At 35.8% G+C, this 16,597-nt stretch overlaps 1 protein-coding gene across 4 annotated transcripts in view; it reads right to left on the minus strand.

Moving 5' to 3' along the window:
- Nucleotides 1–16,597, minus strand: part of HMCN1 (hemicentin 1) — a 464,969-nt gene that overhangs the window by 192,059 nt on the left and 256,313 nt on the right. For all 4 annotated transcript variants that reach the window (XM_077901922.1, XM_077901921.1, XM_077901924.1 and 1 more), the window contains 7 exons: nucleotides 14,111–14,238; nucleotides 12,361–12,633; nucleotides 10,002–10,097; nucleotides 6,888–7,082; nucleotides 5,742–5,872; nucleotides 5,439–5,586; nucleotides 2,947–3,073 (listed from right to left, as the gene is read on the minus strand). In XM_077901922.1, coding sequence (XP_077758048.1) covers nucleotides 2,947–3,073; nucleotides 5,439–5,586; nucleotides 5,742–5,872; nucleotides 6,888–7,082; nucleotides 10,002–10,097; nucleotides 12,361–12,633; nucleotides 14,111–14,238 — 1,098 coding nt within the window. The remainder of the gene's footprint in view (nucleotides 1–2,946; nucleotides 3,074–5,438; nucleotides 5,587–5,741; nucleotides 5,873–6,887; nucleotides 7,083–10,001; nucleotides 10,098–12,360; nucleotides 12,634–14,110; nucleotides 14,239–16,597) is intronic.

Consider the following 16,597-nt stretch of genomic DNA (forward strand, 5'->3'; position numbering starts at 1 on the left):
ATTTTTCTTCTTTTTTTTGTTTTTGTAGCCAAAATTTCTATCATCATTTAGTAAAGTGAAACTTAAGAGTTTATAGGAGCTTGAGGCGAAGCAATATTATTTTTAAACCAATATCATTATAGGGATCCCTGGGTGGCGCAGCGGTTTGGCGCCTGCCTTTGGCCCAGGGCGCGATCCTGGAGATCCGGGATCGAATCCCACGTCAGGCTCCCGGTGCATGGAGCCTGCTTCTCCCTCTGCCTATGTCTCTGCCTCTCTCTCTCTCTGTGTGTGACTATCATAAATAAATGAAAAATAAAAAAAATAAAAAAAAAGACTTTTAAACCAGTATCATTATAATACCTGAAAGAGTACTCACAATATAATGAATAGTTATCACTTACTAAAGGCAATGATCATGCCAACTTTTCTAAAAAAGAGATACTGTAACCAATATGAATGCTTTTATAATCATAAATACTGAACGATGTTTAAGGCAAAAGCAGCTCATCTATAGTTGTCAAGGATGTCTTTCTCTACTACGTAGAGTCACTTATTAACTATTATAAAATGCTTACTTTACATAATTGGCTGCTGCTTTTGGCTGCAGCTTTATGTAATATTTGAAATATCATGGTTATTAAAGTCTATGATATCCTAATATTCATGCCTTTAAAACTTACTGATCTTTCAGGAAGACTCAAAGCAGTTTTTAAAAATTTTCAGTGACTTAGCCATGATAAATAATTAGATGCACTGCTCTATTAAAAGCTGTGAGTCATACTACACGATTAAATGGAAGCACAGGGATCCCTGGGTGGCGCAGCGGTTTGGCGCCTGCCTTTGGCCCAGGGCGCGATCCTGGAGACCCAGGATCGAATCCCACATCAGGCTCCCGGTGCATGGAGCCTGCTTCTCTCTCTGCCTATGTCTCTGCCTCTCTCTCTCTCTCTGTGACTATCATAAATAAATAAAAATTAAAAAAAAATTAAAAAAAAATAAAAAATAAATGGAAGCACATTTAATTGTCTTATATATGTTGGCAAATTGAATTTAAATAAAATATTTAAAAAATTGTCTATGGTAGCACCCTCCACTATTTCTTGGTATGACACTTTGTAGGAAGTTCTCAAAAGCTAATAGAATAAATACCTTAGTTTATGCATCTTAACTGTTTAAAGAAGTGAACACTTGATAATGTTACTCAAATTTAAGTAATTTTAAAACTTTTGTTAATTATGTAAGTAACAAAAATTTAAACAAAAAAGTATTATAATAGGAAAAGGTCCTCTTGATTTTTTACCTCTAACGTGAGTCTTCTCTAGACATTTCACCATTATAAGTTTGGTTTATATTCTTTCTAAACATTTTCACCCTTAAATGTCTTCCCCAAAGAATCTAGTTTTTGTATGTAAATAGTATTGCTTTGTTTTCTTCTCTTTTCATTTGACAATAGCTATAGAGATATTTTTGGTATTATAACTTGATTGTACTCTTTTTAATAGCTGCCTAGTGTTTCACAAGATGACTATACTGTAAGTTATCCACCTATTTCCTAAGGTTGAGTATTAGTCAGTTTCCACTTTTCTGCCATCACAGTGTTGTAGGGAATACGACCTACTATGGTACAAGTCCTCCTGTGGATCTGCATGAACACTTCCCTCTGCTAGATCTTGAAAATGTATTTGCTACATCACAGCATACGGCCATTCAAATTTTAATAGATATCAACAAATTGTCCTTGAGAGTACTAATTTACATTCTCTGCAGCAGAATACTACATCCTGATTTCCCACACTCTAGCCAACACTTCACATTGTTCAAACCTTTACTTATTTATTTGCCAATCTGGCCTGTGAGAGACAAAAATCATATTATTTTTGTTTATATTCTCCAAATTATTGAAAGTGAGCATTTTTTTCTTCCAACTTGTAATTTAAATTCCAGTTAGTATATTACAGTGTAATATTTGTTTCATATATAGGATTTAGTGATTCATCACTTACATACAACACCCATTGCTCATCGTAACAGGTGTCCTCCCTCATACCTATCACCCATTTAACCCATCTCTGTCCCTGCCCCACCTCCCCTCCCGCAACCCTGTTTGTTATCTATAGTTAAGAGTTAGCTTTACACTTTCCCTCTGTCTTTTCTCTCTATGTTCATCTGTTTTGTTTCTAAAGTTCTACATATGAATAAAATTATATAGTATTTGTTTTTCTCTGATTGACTTATTTCACTCTCTAGAGCATCTTTTAATACATCTATTGCTTAATTATAAATTTTTAAATTGCTTGTTTATATCCTCCATACATTTTTCTGTTGCCTTTTTTATTGGTTTATAAAGTTTGCATACTTTATTTATACATAGTTGCATACTTTAAACAATGCAAATCTTTACTTTTTTGCTACTTAAGTCTTAGACACCTGCTCTCAGAAACCATAATAATACTTGACCATACTGTGAGAAATAAACTCTCAGAACAATACAAATCAAAGTAGCCATAGCAGTGTGGGCAAACCTCAGTAGCCCTTGAACTTAAAGTCTGGGAAATATCTAATTGCTCTTTTGTGGTTGTTCCTTCTTCTACATTATTAGAACTAGCTTAAGTATTCATCTTGTCATAAAAATTATCTTTTCATAATTCAAACAGTTCCATGTGAAGGCAAAATTATCTCTGCATTTGAATCTTGCATTTATCATTCTTTATTCATAGCCTTTGGGACGAATATTTAATGCACACTAAATTTGAGTTCCTCTGTTTCTAAAATAAATTCCCAGCATTTATAAGGTTTTATGGTTCATTAGAATGAAAGATATTACAAAACTTTGAGACCATTTTTTGAACAATATTGTTTTTCCTTCATGTTCATTTAATAATATCTATGAGTAAAATCCACATGAATTTACACATCCGTTCCCTATCGTTGGACTCTTGCAACAAATAGAAAAATGGTACTTACTTTCCATCTTTGAACCAGTGAATAGCAGGGAAGGGGGTGCCTTTGACCTGGCATTCGAGGGTAGTGTCATGGTTGAGGACAACAGAGACTTCATTTGGGGAGTTGGCACCTATTATGGTGGGTGGGACTTGAACAAAGACATTTTATCATGAAAATTGATGACTTAACAAAGGGTGGGGGGAGAAAAAGCAGATTATTAATGATTTCTACAGTATTTCACTAAAAATTTAATATTACAAATAAAATATCACACAATAATACCTTTTCATATTGCATCAGTCAACCCACCTAACTATTAAATTTAAATACAGAAACACATTCATTAAAGATTTGCTAGCAGGATAATTACTTGAAAAAATCAACTCATTTTGAGGAGTCATAACCTATATGCAAAAGGAGTTTTTCGGTGAGCGGTGAAGCTCATATAATGCAATTTATTACTGTTATACATTTTAGATAACAAATGATATCATCAATATTAATTTTACAATGTTCAAATTCTACATACTGCAACATAGTGCTACTCGAAGTATATTACCCTTGTTTATTTTAAAGGGCCTCTATGGTACCTATGCTGTCAGATAGGAAAAATATGAAAATGACTATGCTAGTTTTTATTCTCAGAATTATCAAAATATTGAGAAATTCCTGTGCACTTCCCTGACTTTGAAATCCTCTCCGTTAATATCATGTTAAGATGTGTGGTCTTTACCTTCAGAGCAATGACCAACCACCAAAGTAGCTCCCTCAGTAGAAGAGGGGTGTGACCAGATTTTGTTCTTTTCTCTTTTTTTTTAAGATTTTATTTATTTATTCATGAGAGACACAGAGAGAGAGGCAGAGACATAGGCAGAGGGAGAAGCAGGCTCCCCGCAAGCATCCTGATGTGGGACTGCATCCTGAACCCTGGGCTCAAGGCCTGAGCAGAAGGCAGACGCTCAACTCCTATTTTGTTTTAAGACCAGGCTGGCTGGGAAATGAAGCCTGGATTTGAGTGGCAAGGAGTGGGTGAAGGGGGGCAGTTCAGAGACTACTACATCAATTCGGCTTACAAATGATACTGTTACAGTTAGAGATGAAAGGGGTAGATAGTTTAACCCTGAATTAGGAAATAGTCTTGACAGAATATAGATACATTTAGGGAGTTGGGGGGGGGGGTAGGTAGAAAGAATGAGAGCTAGGTTCTAGCAGACGCAAGTGGGTGGACAGAGGTGTGGTGCACTGTGATCGGCTCAATAAAGTTGACCAGAACATATGTTCACTGAGACCTTTTGTTTGATATGCCACTAAGACATTCAAATCAAGACACTGTGGAGAAGATGAGATGTATATTCTTAGAGCTCAGAGACAACGTCTGAGCTGGAAATAAAAATTTGGGACACATCAGGACACAGGATTCAAAGTAAATTAATGCCCAGAGAAATAATACCAATGTAACTAATGATAGAAAAAGATCATTTAGTTTTTGATAGCCTGTACTTAAATATAATAAGAATAATTTTGGTAGAGGCAATGAAGAGTATTTCAGGCTCTGAGAAGGCTAATGAGAGGGATCATTTTTATGCTGAAGCAGCTTAAAAATGGTAGTTTGAATGCAGCATCATTCCCAGACTTTACTTTCACCCCAGACGTAGAAACATATGCCCATTCTGATGAACAAAATATTGAAAAGGGAGGAAGTCATTCTATCACCAAGTAGACTCTAATTGGCAAATATAATTTCATAAATTAAAATTATAAAACTTTAAATTTACGATTACCACTAAAATTTTCTAAATGTCTTATATCCCAATTCTTCTACCCGCACTCAGAATTTTCCTCTCTTAATTAGGATCCGGGCAGAGGTGATTTAGTGATAAGAGTTAGAATTCAGGAAGGTGCATTTGCTACTTTCTCCAGTTCAAGTTACAACCTAGCAGCTTCAGGTGTCCGGAGCATTAATGAGTTTTATTCTGCTTCATCCTGGATGAAGTTACTTCACTGAGAATTTCCTGCCCACTTCACAGGAGAAATTGACAAGAGTAGTAATTTACTATTTTATATATAAGAGGGTACCAAATACTCACAGACATCTCTATGATAAATAATAAATAACTTAAAACATTCTATAGCATATGATTCTGGTTAACCTATATTAAAAACAAAAAAAATGAAAGAGTGAAACAAATGATATTTCTCTTATCAATGTTTTTTTATCTCATTGTTCTTTCTTAACTGTCAGCTCCATCCTATTATAAGAAATGCATGGAACGCCTGGGTTTGCTAAACAAACTGGGTGGCTCAGTGGTTGAGCATCTGCCTTTGGCTCAGGTCATGATCCTGGGGTCCTGGGATCAAGTCCTGCATCAGGCTCCCCCCAGGGAGTCTGCTTCTCCCTCTGCCTGTGTCTCTGCCTCTCATTCTGTGTCTCTCATGAATAAATAAATAAAATCTTGAAAAAAAAAAGAAATGCATCTCAAAATTGTAGGTTTTTAAAAGTCTGTTTCACTTACCTAACACATCGATGTTAAAATACTTCTGAGAAGTGCCTGCAATATTAACTGCTTTGCAGGAATATCTTCCTACATCCTCTGGAGTGACTTTGAAGAGCTTTAATATCTTCCCATTGTTCACAATCTGAATGGTGCTGCTTTCACTCACCTTCAACAAAATGGTCAGTTATTTCCAATCCTAATACAAATGCATACTTAGGAATTGACATAGAAGTTTTCTATCATTATTAAGAAGAAAGTCCTGAGTGATTTATTCCAGAGGCAGAGGCAAGGAATTATGCATATTCTGATGCTTTTACTTACCTGGACATCATCTTTGTACCACATGATGATGGGAGAAGGAGTACCTTCAACTTCACAGAAGAGATTGGTCAGTTGATTGATCAACACAGATACGTTTGTTATGTGTTCTTTATCTTTAATTACTGGAGGAACTGCAAAAAGAGAAGAGTCATGGCTAGATAATTTGATATGAAGTTTCTGTACATAGGCCTTTAGAAAGCAACTTCTGAGATATGTGATAACCAAAAAGGCTGGTCATACTTAAGCACATTCCTTAACATTAAGAGGAAGATCTTGACCAATATATTTATAAATAACTCTTATTAAAGTTTTACTTTAATGATCAGAGTTTTGAAGTGATGATAAAACTTAAGATAAAGTTAAGGGAGAAACTAGTTATTCCACATATAACTCAAAATGTAAACTGCTACAGTCTTAATTAAGTCATGTGGGACTCACTGCTTTGCTGATGGAAGTGCATATGCCCAGTGTCTATGGAAGCCATTATCTATGAAATTTTAAAATGAACATAACCTGTGACTGATGCAAAATGACAAATGTACAAGTATTTCATTAAGGTGTTACTTATAATAACAAGTAATTGGTAACACAAATGTTCATCATTAATAGATGAAGGTTAAGGCAATCATGGCATAGCCATACAGTGGGATGCTAAACAGGTATAAATAAGAGTTAGGAATAATGAATAATCCTCAAGATAGTTAGTTTAGTAAAATAGACAAAGTGTAGAGTAATGGATGCGGTGTTCTCCTGTATGGATCTTTTTATATATAAAAATAGGATAAAATATATATTCATATTTCTTTGTTATGTATAAATACCTCTGGGAAAATACACACACACACACACACACACACACACACAAACTAATAAATTCCTTTGCCCTCAGGGAGGATAAGTAGATAGCTTAAGTCATGAGAGTTTTGACGATTCTACTACTTGAATTTTGAATAAAGTCATAATAAAAATTTACACAAAATTTTAAATCGATTAATCAATGCAATCAGATTGTCAGCTTCCTGTTTGATAGCACTCCATTCACATTAACATTAAATAATACTACATTGAGAGAATAACTTACATATATAAGAATTAGAAAATGTCATATATTCAACTATATGGTTTTGGTATCTTATCTGTGTTTACCATGGACTTTGAGGTTATATTTTTTTTCTGTTGTTCCAGCTTCATTTACTGCCACACAGATGTACTCCCCATTGTCATAGGGTGTAACAGAAGCAATAACCAACAATGTGCCATCTTCCAAGATGGAAATACCAGGCTCTCTGTCTGTCAGCTCCCTACCATTCCATATCCATTTGATGGTTGGTTTGGGGGTACCTAAATGAAAAATCAGAGGTTTGTGATATTTTATAATAAAATTAGGAATCATTATTAAATATCAAATACATTGAGGAGAAATAAAAAAAATTATGACTATAATTTATACCCTAAGTTACTATGCTGCTTTCAAGATATTTCTCCTGTATGAAATGTCTTTTTCGTTTTTTTTTTTTTTTTTTTAAGATTTTATTTATTTATTCATGAGAGACACAGACAGAGAGAGAGGCGGAGACCCAGGCAGAGGGAGAAGCAGGCTCCATGCAAGGAGCCCGATGTGGAACTCGATCCCGGGTCTCCAGGATCACACCCTGGGCTGCAGGCGGCGCCAAACCGCTACGCCACCGGGGCTGCCCTCCTGCATGAAATTTCAAAGAGATTATGGTATTTAATGCCTCTAATTCCTGATCAGTCCTAAGAGACCTACGGTCTCTAGTGTAGAGTTGAGCAAGTTGTCTTTCCAAGATTTTCAGAAAACAGTAAGCAAACCAAGGCATTTTCTTGTGTGAGTTCATGGTAATTAGTGGGGAAAAAATTATATTAATCAAATGGGAGAGTTTGGGGGTAAAAATAAATGAAGAACAAAAAGCAAGGGACTATCACAGGAATAAAACATAAAGATTACCCAACCAAATAGAGTCACAACTGCAGAAGTGATCCTTTATATAATTCATACTTTTAAAAGGCCTCATATAGCAGAGATGAGGAACTTCTACTACCCACACATCTAGTGATTTCATGATGTTAAACATAGGACAATAGGAAAAATTCTTGACTTTTTATACTGAAAAGAAAATTGGGAAAGCAGAGAGCAGGACTAGTTTCCTAGATTTACTTATGACCAAAGAGTAAATGGAAGTAATGTGCTCGTGAGTAGAAGTGATAAAACCATCTTGAAGTATGTAATAGAGACAAAAGCACATATTGGAAATGGATGAATTCCATATTAAGAACGTACTTATGTAGCAAATGATGTGTCAGGCACTAGTCTAAGTACTTCAAAATTTACTTAATACCTATAAAAATAAAAAGAGAGCATATTAAATTAATGTGGTTGCATGACGTTATTAATAATCTTAAATTAAGGGATGATAAAAATATTGGTATTGGTATATAATCCAAGACAAGTACAAAAGAAGGTAGAATGCAAAGAAGGTGTCATTAAAGTTAAACTCAAGTTGAGTTAAGGACTTATAAAAGTGACTCTGAAAGGTTTATTTATGAGAAAAATAAACAAAAAGATTGGCCTATTTCATTGTGCTAACAGTAAAAAGCTGACTGATGAGGAAGAGAAGGTGAACTGATGGACTGTAATTGTCTATGCTGTCAAAGAAAAAAGAGCTATAATCATTTCACGTCTTCACATCCCACTCACTCCTTTTTGTGTCTCAATCAGACTTCTTAGTGATATTTGTTGAGTTAATAAATGAAAAATTAAATGAACAAGCAAAAAGAAGTTTTATGCTAGCTTTAATTTATAAATGGTCGAACCATCATGTACAAGATGAAATTTGTTGCACAAAACAAGGAAAAGGCATTTAGCTCCTTCAAATGAACCTAAATTATATCCCAGGTGAAAATGGGGAAGTGGAAGGGGGTGGTTTTTCAAGGCGGAAAAGGCAAATCAAAAGAGCCAGGAAACGGAAGTCCTCCAAGCCAGCATCGGAGTCCAGGAGCCAATGGGGGTCCAGGATCCAATGCGAGCAAAGGGTACAGTGCTACCAGTAGGGATCCAGTGGCAGCGACTACTCATTGTGAATATCTGAATTTAAACTCTTTTAAAGGTCCCCTCTTCAGGCCATGCCTCCTCCCTCAGTGCTATTGGGATTGTTACTGATGATTATTTTGATATATGAAAAGGTTGTTAAAGTTCTCTTGTAATGCTGGCAGAAAATAATCATTGGTGAAAACTACTGGAAAGATGCAGAATCTTGCTACAGAAACAGGAACAGCCATGAGGACTCTCATCTGCAGCTGCTTCCTGGAACAAACGCTGAGAGGCATTTGTGGGAGCAATGATGGTACCAGCTGCCCGGAGGTTATGGAAAAAAAATACTGCCTGGACGTTGCCAGAACTGCTATAAACACATCTGAGTCATTATGGACGTTCTTAACCACATTCTGGCATCCAGAGCAAGGGTGACAGTGACAATGCCTCTCTCACATCCCCCTGAGGAGAGAAAAGAATAGTTTCCTGCCAGGAAACATGTTGAGATAGAAAGCCCAGGAATTCAGGGAGGTAAAGGGGTTTGGATAAGCCTCAGAGTGCCAAGTTAGAACCTGGCTTTAGAATTACCAGTAGTAAGCAAATCTAAGAAAAGAGGTTTTGGGAAGAGCAGCATCCAGGACAAATAGGACAAATAGGGAGTTGGTCCTAATTTATACTTCTGAATGAGATAAATGCTGAAATTTCTGAATAGCTCTGTCATATTTTATTTTATTTTTTTTAGATTTTATTTATTTATTCATAGAGATGCAGAGAGAGAGAGAGAGGCAGAGACACAGGCAGAGGGAGAAGCAGGCTCCACTCAGAGAGCCAGACGTGGGACTCGATCCAGGGTCTCCAGGATCACGCCCTTGGCTGCAGGCGGCGCTAAACCGCTGCGCCACCAGGGCTGCCCGCTCTGTCATATTTTAAAGAGAAATTCTATCAAAATAGAATGAACTAAGAACCAACAGGAAGGAGCATGAACTACATGGGAAACATAGTAAGGCAAATTTGGAAGAACAAAAGGTTCTTCCATTGAAGTAAATAAAATACCTGTGAGGGAAAAACACTTATTCAAAGAGCTATTAGATTAATGCCCTCTAATCCTTATAACAAGGACTAACAAGTAGGTCTTTTTATAATGATGTTTTAGGTTCAATAGAGAATTCTGGAAGAATATAACATTATGGTAATGTCCAACTATTACATACCTTTTGCAGGACATGGAAATGCAATGCGTTGATTAGCCACCCGTTCTTGGAATGGAGTGTTATATGGAGGTTCTAGATCTTCCAATGTAGGTGGTTCTATTAGAAAAATAAATGCATTATCATAGGCTTTTCCTTTAGCAATATCAAACTCTCTTGCAGCATCATTAATCAGCTACCCTGGTGAACTGCTATCTTTCCTGATTCTTCTTTTAAGTATGACATATATTTTTAGTGGCCAGCTATTTCTACCTCAATGTGACCTGGGGATTTAAAGGTCAAAATGTCCCCACCTTCCAAAATTCATTATTTTCTGTTTTTCCACAATTCTGTTAAAACATAATGCTTCACCATTTTTCTTATGTCTTCCTCCCTTCCTCCTGACCTCCACACCCAATCACTTAGGGCTATATGTTCATCATATACCTGTATCTCCCTCTCTATCCTTAAGGTCACTGCTTGTTTCAAACCTTTACTTCTTTTTTTTTATTTATTTTTTTAATTTTTTTTTAATTTTTTAATTTATTTATGATAGTCACAAAGAGAGAGAGAGAGAGGCAGAGACAAAGGCAGAGGGAGAAGCAGGCTCCATGCACCGGGAGCCTGATGTGGGATTTGATCCTGGGTCTCCAGGATCGCGCCCTGGGCCAAAGGCAGGCGCCAAACCGCTGCGCCACCCAGGGATCCCCAAACCTTTACTTCTTTTGCCCGAACTATTTCAGTAGGCTTCTTACTGGAACCCTTTTCTCGAACATGTTCCTCTTTGGATTCATATTCATTCACACAGAGACCTCAGAATATTCTCTCTGAACCATAAATCTCATCGTGTGATTTCCCTGATGAAAATCACTATTTGTATTCATTTTATCTGTAGAATAAAGTTTCACACCTGTTCCTCCTTAGTGCACCCTATCAGTGAATCCCACCTCCCTAAACACCCTCATTATCCATCCATTTCATGAAGAAATTTGGGAGTCTCCAAATTGATGAGTCCTCCATCTCCTTCACTCCCTAATCCGAGAGTAGATCATCAGGAAAGAGCTATTATTTTTTGAGTACATTCCCTTCTTTCCCCCAAGTCCAGCTACCATCATCTTTTGCCTGAGCTACTTTGATAGTCTCCAGCTGTTTCCCCTCACCTTCTCCAGTCAAGCCGTTCTATCCCCGAAGAGTGATTTTTTAAAATCCAAATACATCATTTCCCGGTAACAATGCCTCCAAATCTTTTCACTACACATAGAATAAAATCTAAACTCCTTAATCTAAGTATCTAGATCTTGGATAATCTGGTCCATGATTGTGTGTCCAGCTTTGCCACATGTCACTCAACACCCAGTTTGAAATGCAGCCAGCTTGCCTTTATTGATTGACTTATGCCAGTGTATCCAAAATGTCACATTTCCTCTTCTTCACATTCTACATCTTCTCCTAAGGCTCTCACCATCCCACCCCACCCCACCCCACTGCATTCCTGCGCATCACTTACTATACTTTTGTTCATTCTTCAAATCTTAACTGGCACGTCTCAACCCAAGAAAGACTTATTTGTTTTGTCTTTCTTTAAAAACTCATATAGACCTTCTAATGGTTTGTGAACGCACTAACCAGTTTTTGTTTATGAGATTATGTTATAAAGGTCTATGTTTTCCACTGACCCATAATATAAGCACTCAATCAAGTTTGCTGAGTGAATGAATGAACTGGATAAGTTCTCCAACAGTGTCCTAGCCATCCATCTAAAATTGCTGGGGCAGATATGAAGTGCTGAGTACTATGGTAAGTACACTTGCTTATCTTTCCTTCTTGCCTTTGCACTGGTATTTTCTGTGCCAGGAATGCTCTTCTCCCTAATGTCCACATGGCTAGCTCTTTCTAGTCAATAGATATCACTCTAAATATCATCTCCTCAGAGAAGTTTTACCTGCCAATCGAAAGTAGCCAACTGTGGGGCTCCTGGATGGTTGAGCCAGTTAAGCATCAGACTACTATTTTGGTTCAGGTCATGATTTCAGAGTCATGATATCGAGCTCCATGTTGGGCTCTGTGCTTAGCATGGAGCCTGTTTGGGATTCTCTCTCTCTCACTCTCTCTCTTCCTCTGCCCCACTCCTGCTCCCACTTCCCCTCATATAAATAAATAAGTAAATAAATAAATAAATAAATAAATAAATAAATAAATAAAATCTTTAAAGTAGCCAATCACTGGGAGCATTACCCTATTTTAATTTTCTACATAGTACTCTTCTCATGATCTGCATTTATTATTTATTTGCTTGCTTTCTGCCTACTCAGAGAACAGCTTATGCCAGCAGGTCATATAATATACCCCCACCACACACATATTTTCCTGTGTCAAAAATCACCTTGGACATGCAGTGTTATTTCCGTTTCATCACTGCCTGCTATGTTAGTAGCGACACATGTATATATGCCGGCATCAGAGAGCATGGCTTGGTCGATGCTTAATGTTCCATCTGAATTGCTAATATGCTGCACTCCATCCACCAGCATGGCACTTCCACCCTTAAACCAGGTGATTACAGGAAGAGGCATCCCTTGAGCAGTGCACGGAATGTCCACTCTTTGACCAACTTGGACTTTCATAAGTTTAGGGCCACGTTGTATCTTTGGAGGAACTAGAAACAACTGAGTATTAGTAATCCAATTTTTAAAATTCCTTTCTCTTCTCACTATTAATGAGAACTCCTTACCAAGAGGCAGCATGAGAAAGTGGAACAATCTCACGATTTGGACCCAGATTCAGGCCACTTACTAGATGCACAATCTAGGGCAATTGAGTAAATTTCCTGAGGCCTGTTTCCTTGATAATCCAGGCAAAATAACCTCTTCAATACCAGTACACTGCAAGGTTTATGGGAAATAATAAATATAAAATCCCTCATGCCAAACTTGAGGAAAAAGTAAGTGTTTAAAAATGTTAGGTTTTTTTTTAAAATTTACAAATAATTTACAGTTTAAAATCCTCTTAAAAGGCAACGATTTCTATAACATAAGGGAGTAAAAGAAAAAAAACATTTTTCTTCATGTACTCCCAGTTTTTGTTCTCTTTGTAGAAGGTTTAGCCAGACAGTAAGAAAAGTTTCTCATAAAAACTTTTGCTAATTTCAGAGAAGAAAATCAAGTCTCTACTACTTGTCTTAATCTACCTTCCTTTATAAATTTAAATGTGATAATTTATCAAAACACTGGTAAGTGTTACTGGTTTCCACATACATGCATTATACACTAGAGAATCAAGATGACTCAAGGATATAATTAGAATTTCTGTACCTTACATCCCATTCCTCTTTGTAAAAAATTTAATATTTAACCAATACATTCTAAAGGTTGTGACAACTTCATAATTTTCAGAGGATTATTTTATCATCATTTTATGAAAAAGAAAACTAAAGGTAATAGAGGTTGGATAACATGCCCAGAGCTAGTAAACAACAGAACTCTCATTGGATTTCAATCCCATGGTTAATAAGATACTCTTACAGTGATTGATCTGAGAGTGAAATCAGGTCAATACTAACTGAGGGAATCTTTTTCTGATATTTGAATATCTGGCATCTACACAATGCCTGACAGAGTATGTACTCACTAGGCATATGTTGAATAAATAAATATTTGTACAGACTATGGTAAATTGAGGGAATAAAACAGATTAACTAGAAAGTTTTTAAGAACTTAAAGAGTTCCAGGAAGCAGAATGTTTTCAGTTGAATTCTTTGAATATTGAAAATGATCATTTAAATACTAGTAAATTCTTCACTGAGAACTCACATTCACTTCTACAAAAAGCCATCAGTCTAAACACATTTTTTTACAATGTATCAATAGATGTCATAAGTTATTGTGGACATTTAATAAAACGGAGAGCCAAAATTTTAATACTGTTCATTTGAAAAAAAAAGCGGAATAGTTGTCTATAGATGGCAAATAAACTTTTCCAGAGTTTATGAAAGAAAATCACAAGTCTGCAATTTTAGAAAATTTTTCTCAAATTACTCTACATACAATTTGGAGATGAACTATGAAAGAAAATGGTATGATAGATTTTCTTGTGGCCAGTACACAGATATCGTATGCCTTCATTTCAAAACTCACCGTGGACATTTAATTTAACAGACTGAGTCACGTTCCCAGCAATATTTGTAGCAACGCAAAGATACATCCCACTATCTGAAATGCGGGTCTCAATGATTTTCATTGAACCAGAAGGGAGGAATGTGTGTCTAAAAGAAAGAAACCACATGGTAGACCATAGAACATGAGAATTTAAATATCCCCAATGCAGCTGCACTTCAGTGTGAAATTACTACTCTACAGCAGTTTTTGAAACCATTTTCCCATCTATATTATTTTTATACACCTTAAAAGTCAGGAATATTCATAATTATATTGTGTATTTGTGTGATGTTCTTACAAATATAAAGTCAGCTTTATTTTACTTTTAGATCTAACCTAATGGTCTGAAATTACCAAAAAAGTGTACATCTTTATGCTTTAAGTTGTGACTATGCAAAGCAAATATATATTTTAGCAGTTTTTTTAAAGATTTTATTTATTTATTCATGAGAGACACAGAGAGAGAGAGAGAGAGAGAGAGAGAGGCTGAGACACAGGCAGAGGGAGAAGCAGGCTCCATGCAGGGAGCCCGATGTGGGACTTGATCCTGAGACTCCAGGATCATGCCCTGGGCGGAAGGCAGGTGCTAAAATGCTGAGCCAACCAGGGTTTCCTATTTTAGTAACTTTTGAACTTATTTTGAATACTGTATTATTTATTCGGCAATGCTTTGTTAAAAAATTTAGTGTGTTACAATAAAGGCAAAAGAAGGTACATAATGTAATTCTCAAAAATTTATTGAATATATTATAATGTAGTTGAATGAGCCAGATCTACATTTAAAAATGTTATCACATTATTTGTATTGAAATGGCTTTAAGAGGATGAGGGCCAGATAGACCTGCTTAATATTGAGATTTCTGATAAACCTAGGGAAAAAAAAGTTGTTCTACTTACTGGCCCTGAGACAGAAAAATGAATAAATAGTTAAGGACAGAATTCCCCCCCAAAGAAATAAGCATATAGAAGAATCCAACATGTAACATGCAATAACAGAGGTGATATCATAAAGAGCAAGGAAAGGATTGATTATACTAACAATTAAAAAATGATGCTGGGCAACAGGTTCTCCACATGGGAAAAATAAATAAAAAAAATAGAGCACTACCTAATACTAGACACAACATAAAAATTCAGATGGATTAAAGTCCAAAATGTGAAAAACAAACTTAAAATATTAGAATAAAACACTGGTGGCCATATTGATATTCTTCATAAGTACAAATCTTAAAAACAATAGATTAGTACAGTGAGCTACATAAAAAATGTAAAATTCTGTACAATCAAACATCATACATTAAAAGCCTTGCAGTGGTCTGAGAGAAGATATTTTCAGCACATAAAACAAAGGATTGTTATTAAGAATACAGACAAAATTTCTATATTCAACATGAAAAGACAAACAAGTCACCAGAAGTCTGTGCAGTAGGTTTAAAGAAGCAAGTCATAGGTGACACAAATGACCAACAAACAAGTAAAAGCATTCTTGGCTCCCTGGAAGTCAGTCACATGAAAACTATGGTATTTGCAAGACACCATTTCACACCCATATGAACAACAAAAATGGTTAAGTCTATCAGCACCATGCACTGATGATAATGGGGAAATAGGTACACCTATATTCTAATGGAAGAAAGGTAAATCGGTACTGCCTCTTTGATCAGAAAGTTAGTCCTGTCTACAAAGCTGAAAGTAGGAATTAATTATGATCAGAAACTATAGTTCTAGGTACTGCTCCTAGAACTGCTCCTGTGTATACAAAGAGACATACGTAAAGATATTCACTAAAAAGCCTCATTTGTACAACCAAAAAACCAAAACCAAAACCAAACCAAACAGAAACAAACAAAACCCTGAATGTCCATACATTGGGAAATGTGTAAACAAAATGTAGAATGTGCATACGGTAGTTAAAAATGAATAAACTAATTCTATGCGTATAAAAATGTTCACTTAATAAAGCAAGCAGTAGAAATAAAAATATATGTTACATGGCAAATTGAAAACAGACACACAAAACAAAATTAAAAACACAGAAAACAAATTCTATACTGTCTAAGAATGGATGCATAGGATGCAAATGAAGTCTGTAGCAGTATTTGCCCCTGGGGAGGGAGAAAAGGAATTGGGGAGGAAAACAATGAAACTTCAACTGTATCCATAATATGATATTTCTGTCATGCAAAAATATCCAAAGCAAATATTTTTCAAAGAAATAGTAAGCTTATGGAAAGTAGTTCTTAATTATCTTTTTCACCCTCACCAGTGGTAGGGAAACTACAGTATAATGAATATATATATAGCTTCATAACTATACATCAGTAAGTCTAACAGACATAGCCAGAGACTATAATTCTCATTCCACCAGTTACTTCTCACATGATATTGAGTTAAAATAGTAATTGCTAAAATAGTAATTCCCTGAGAACTGGAAACGGGGTATGGAATGTATATTAGCTTATATAA

The sequence above is a fragment of the Canis aureus genome, chromosome 6, assembly GCF_053574225.1.
Source record: "Canis aureus isolate CA01 chromosome 6, VMU_Caureus_v.1.0, whole genome shotgun sequence".
In the NCBI taxonomy this organism is placed as follows: domain Eukaryota; kingdom Metazoa; phylum Chordata; class Mammalia; order Carnivora; family Canidae; genus Canis; species Canis aureus.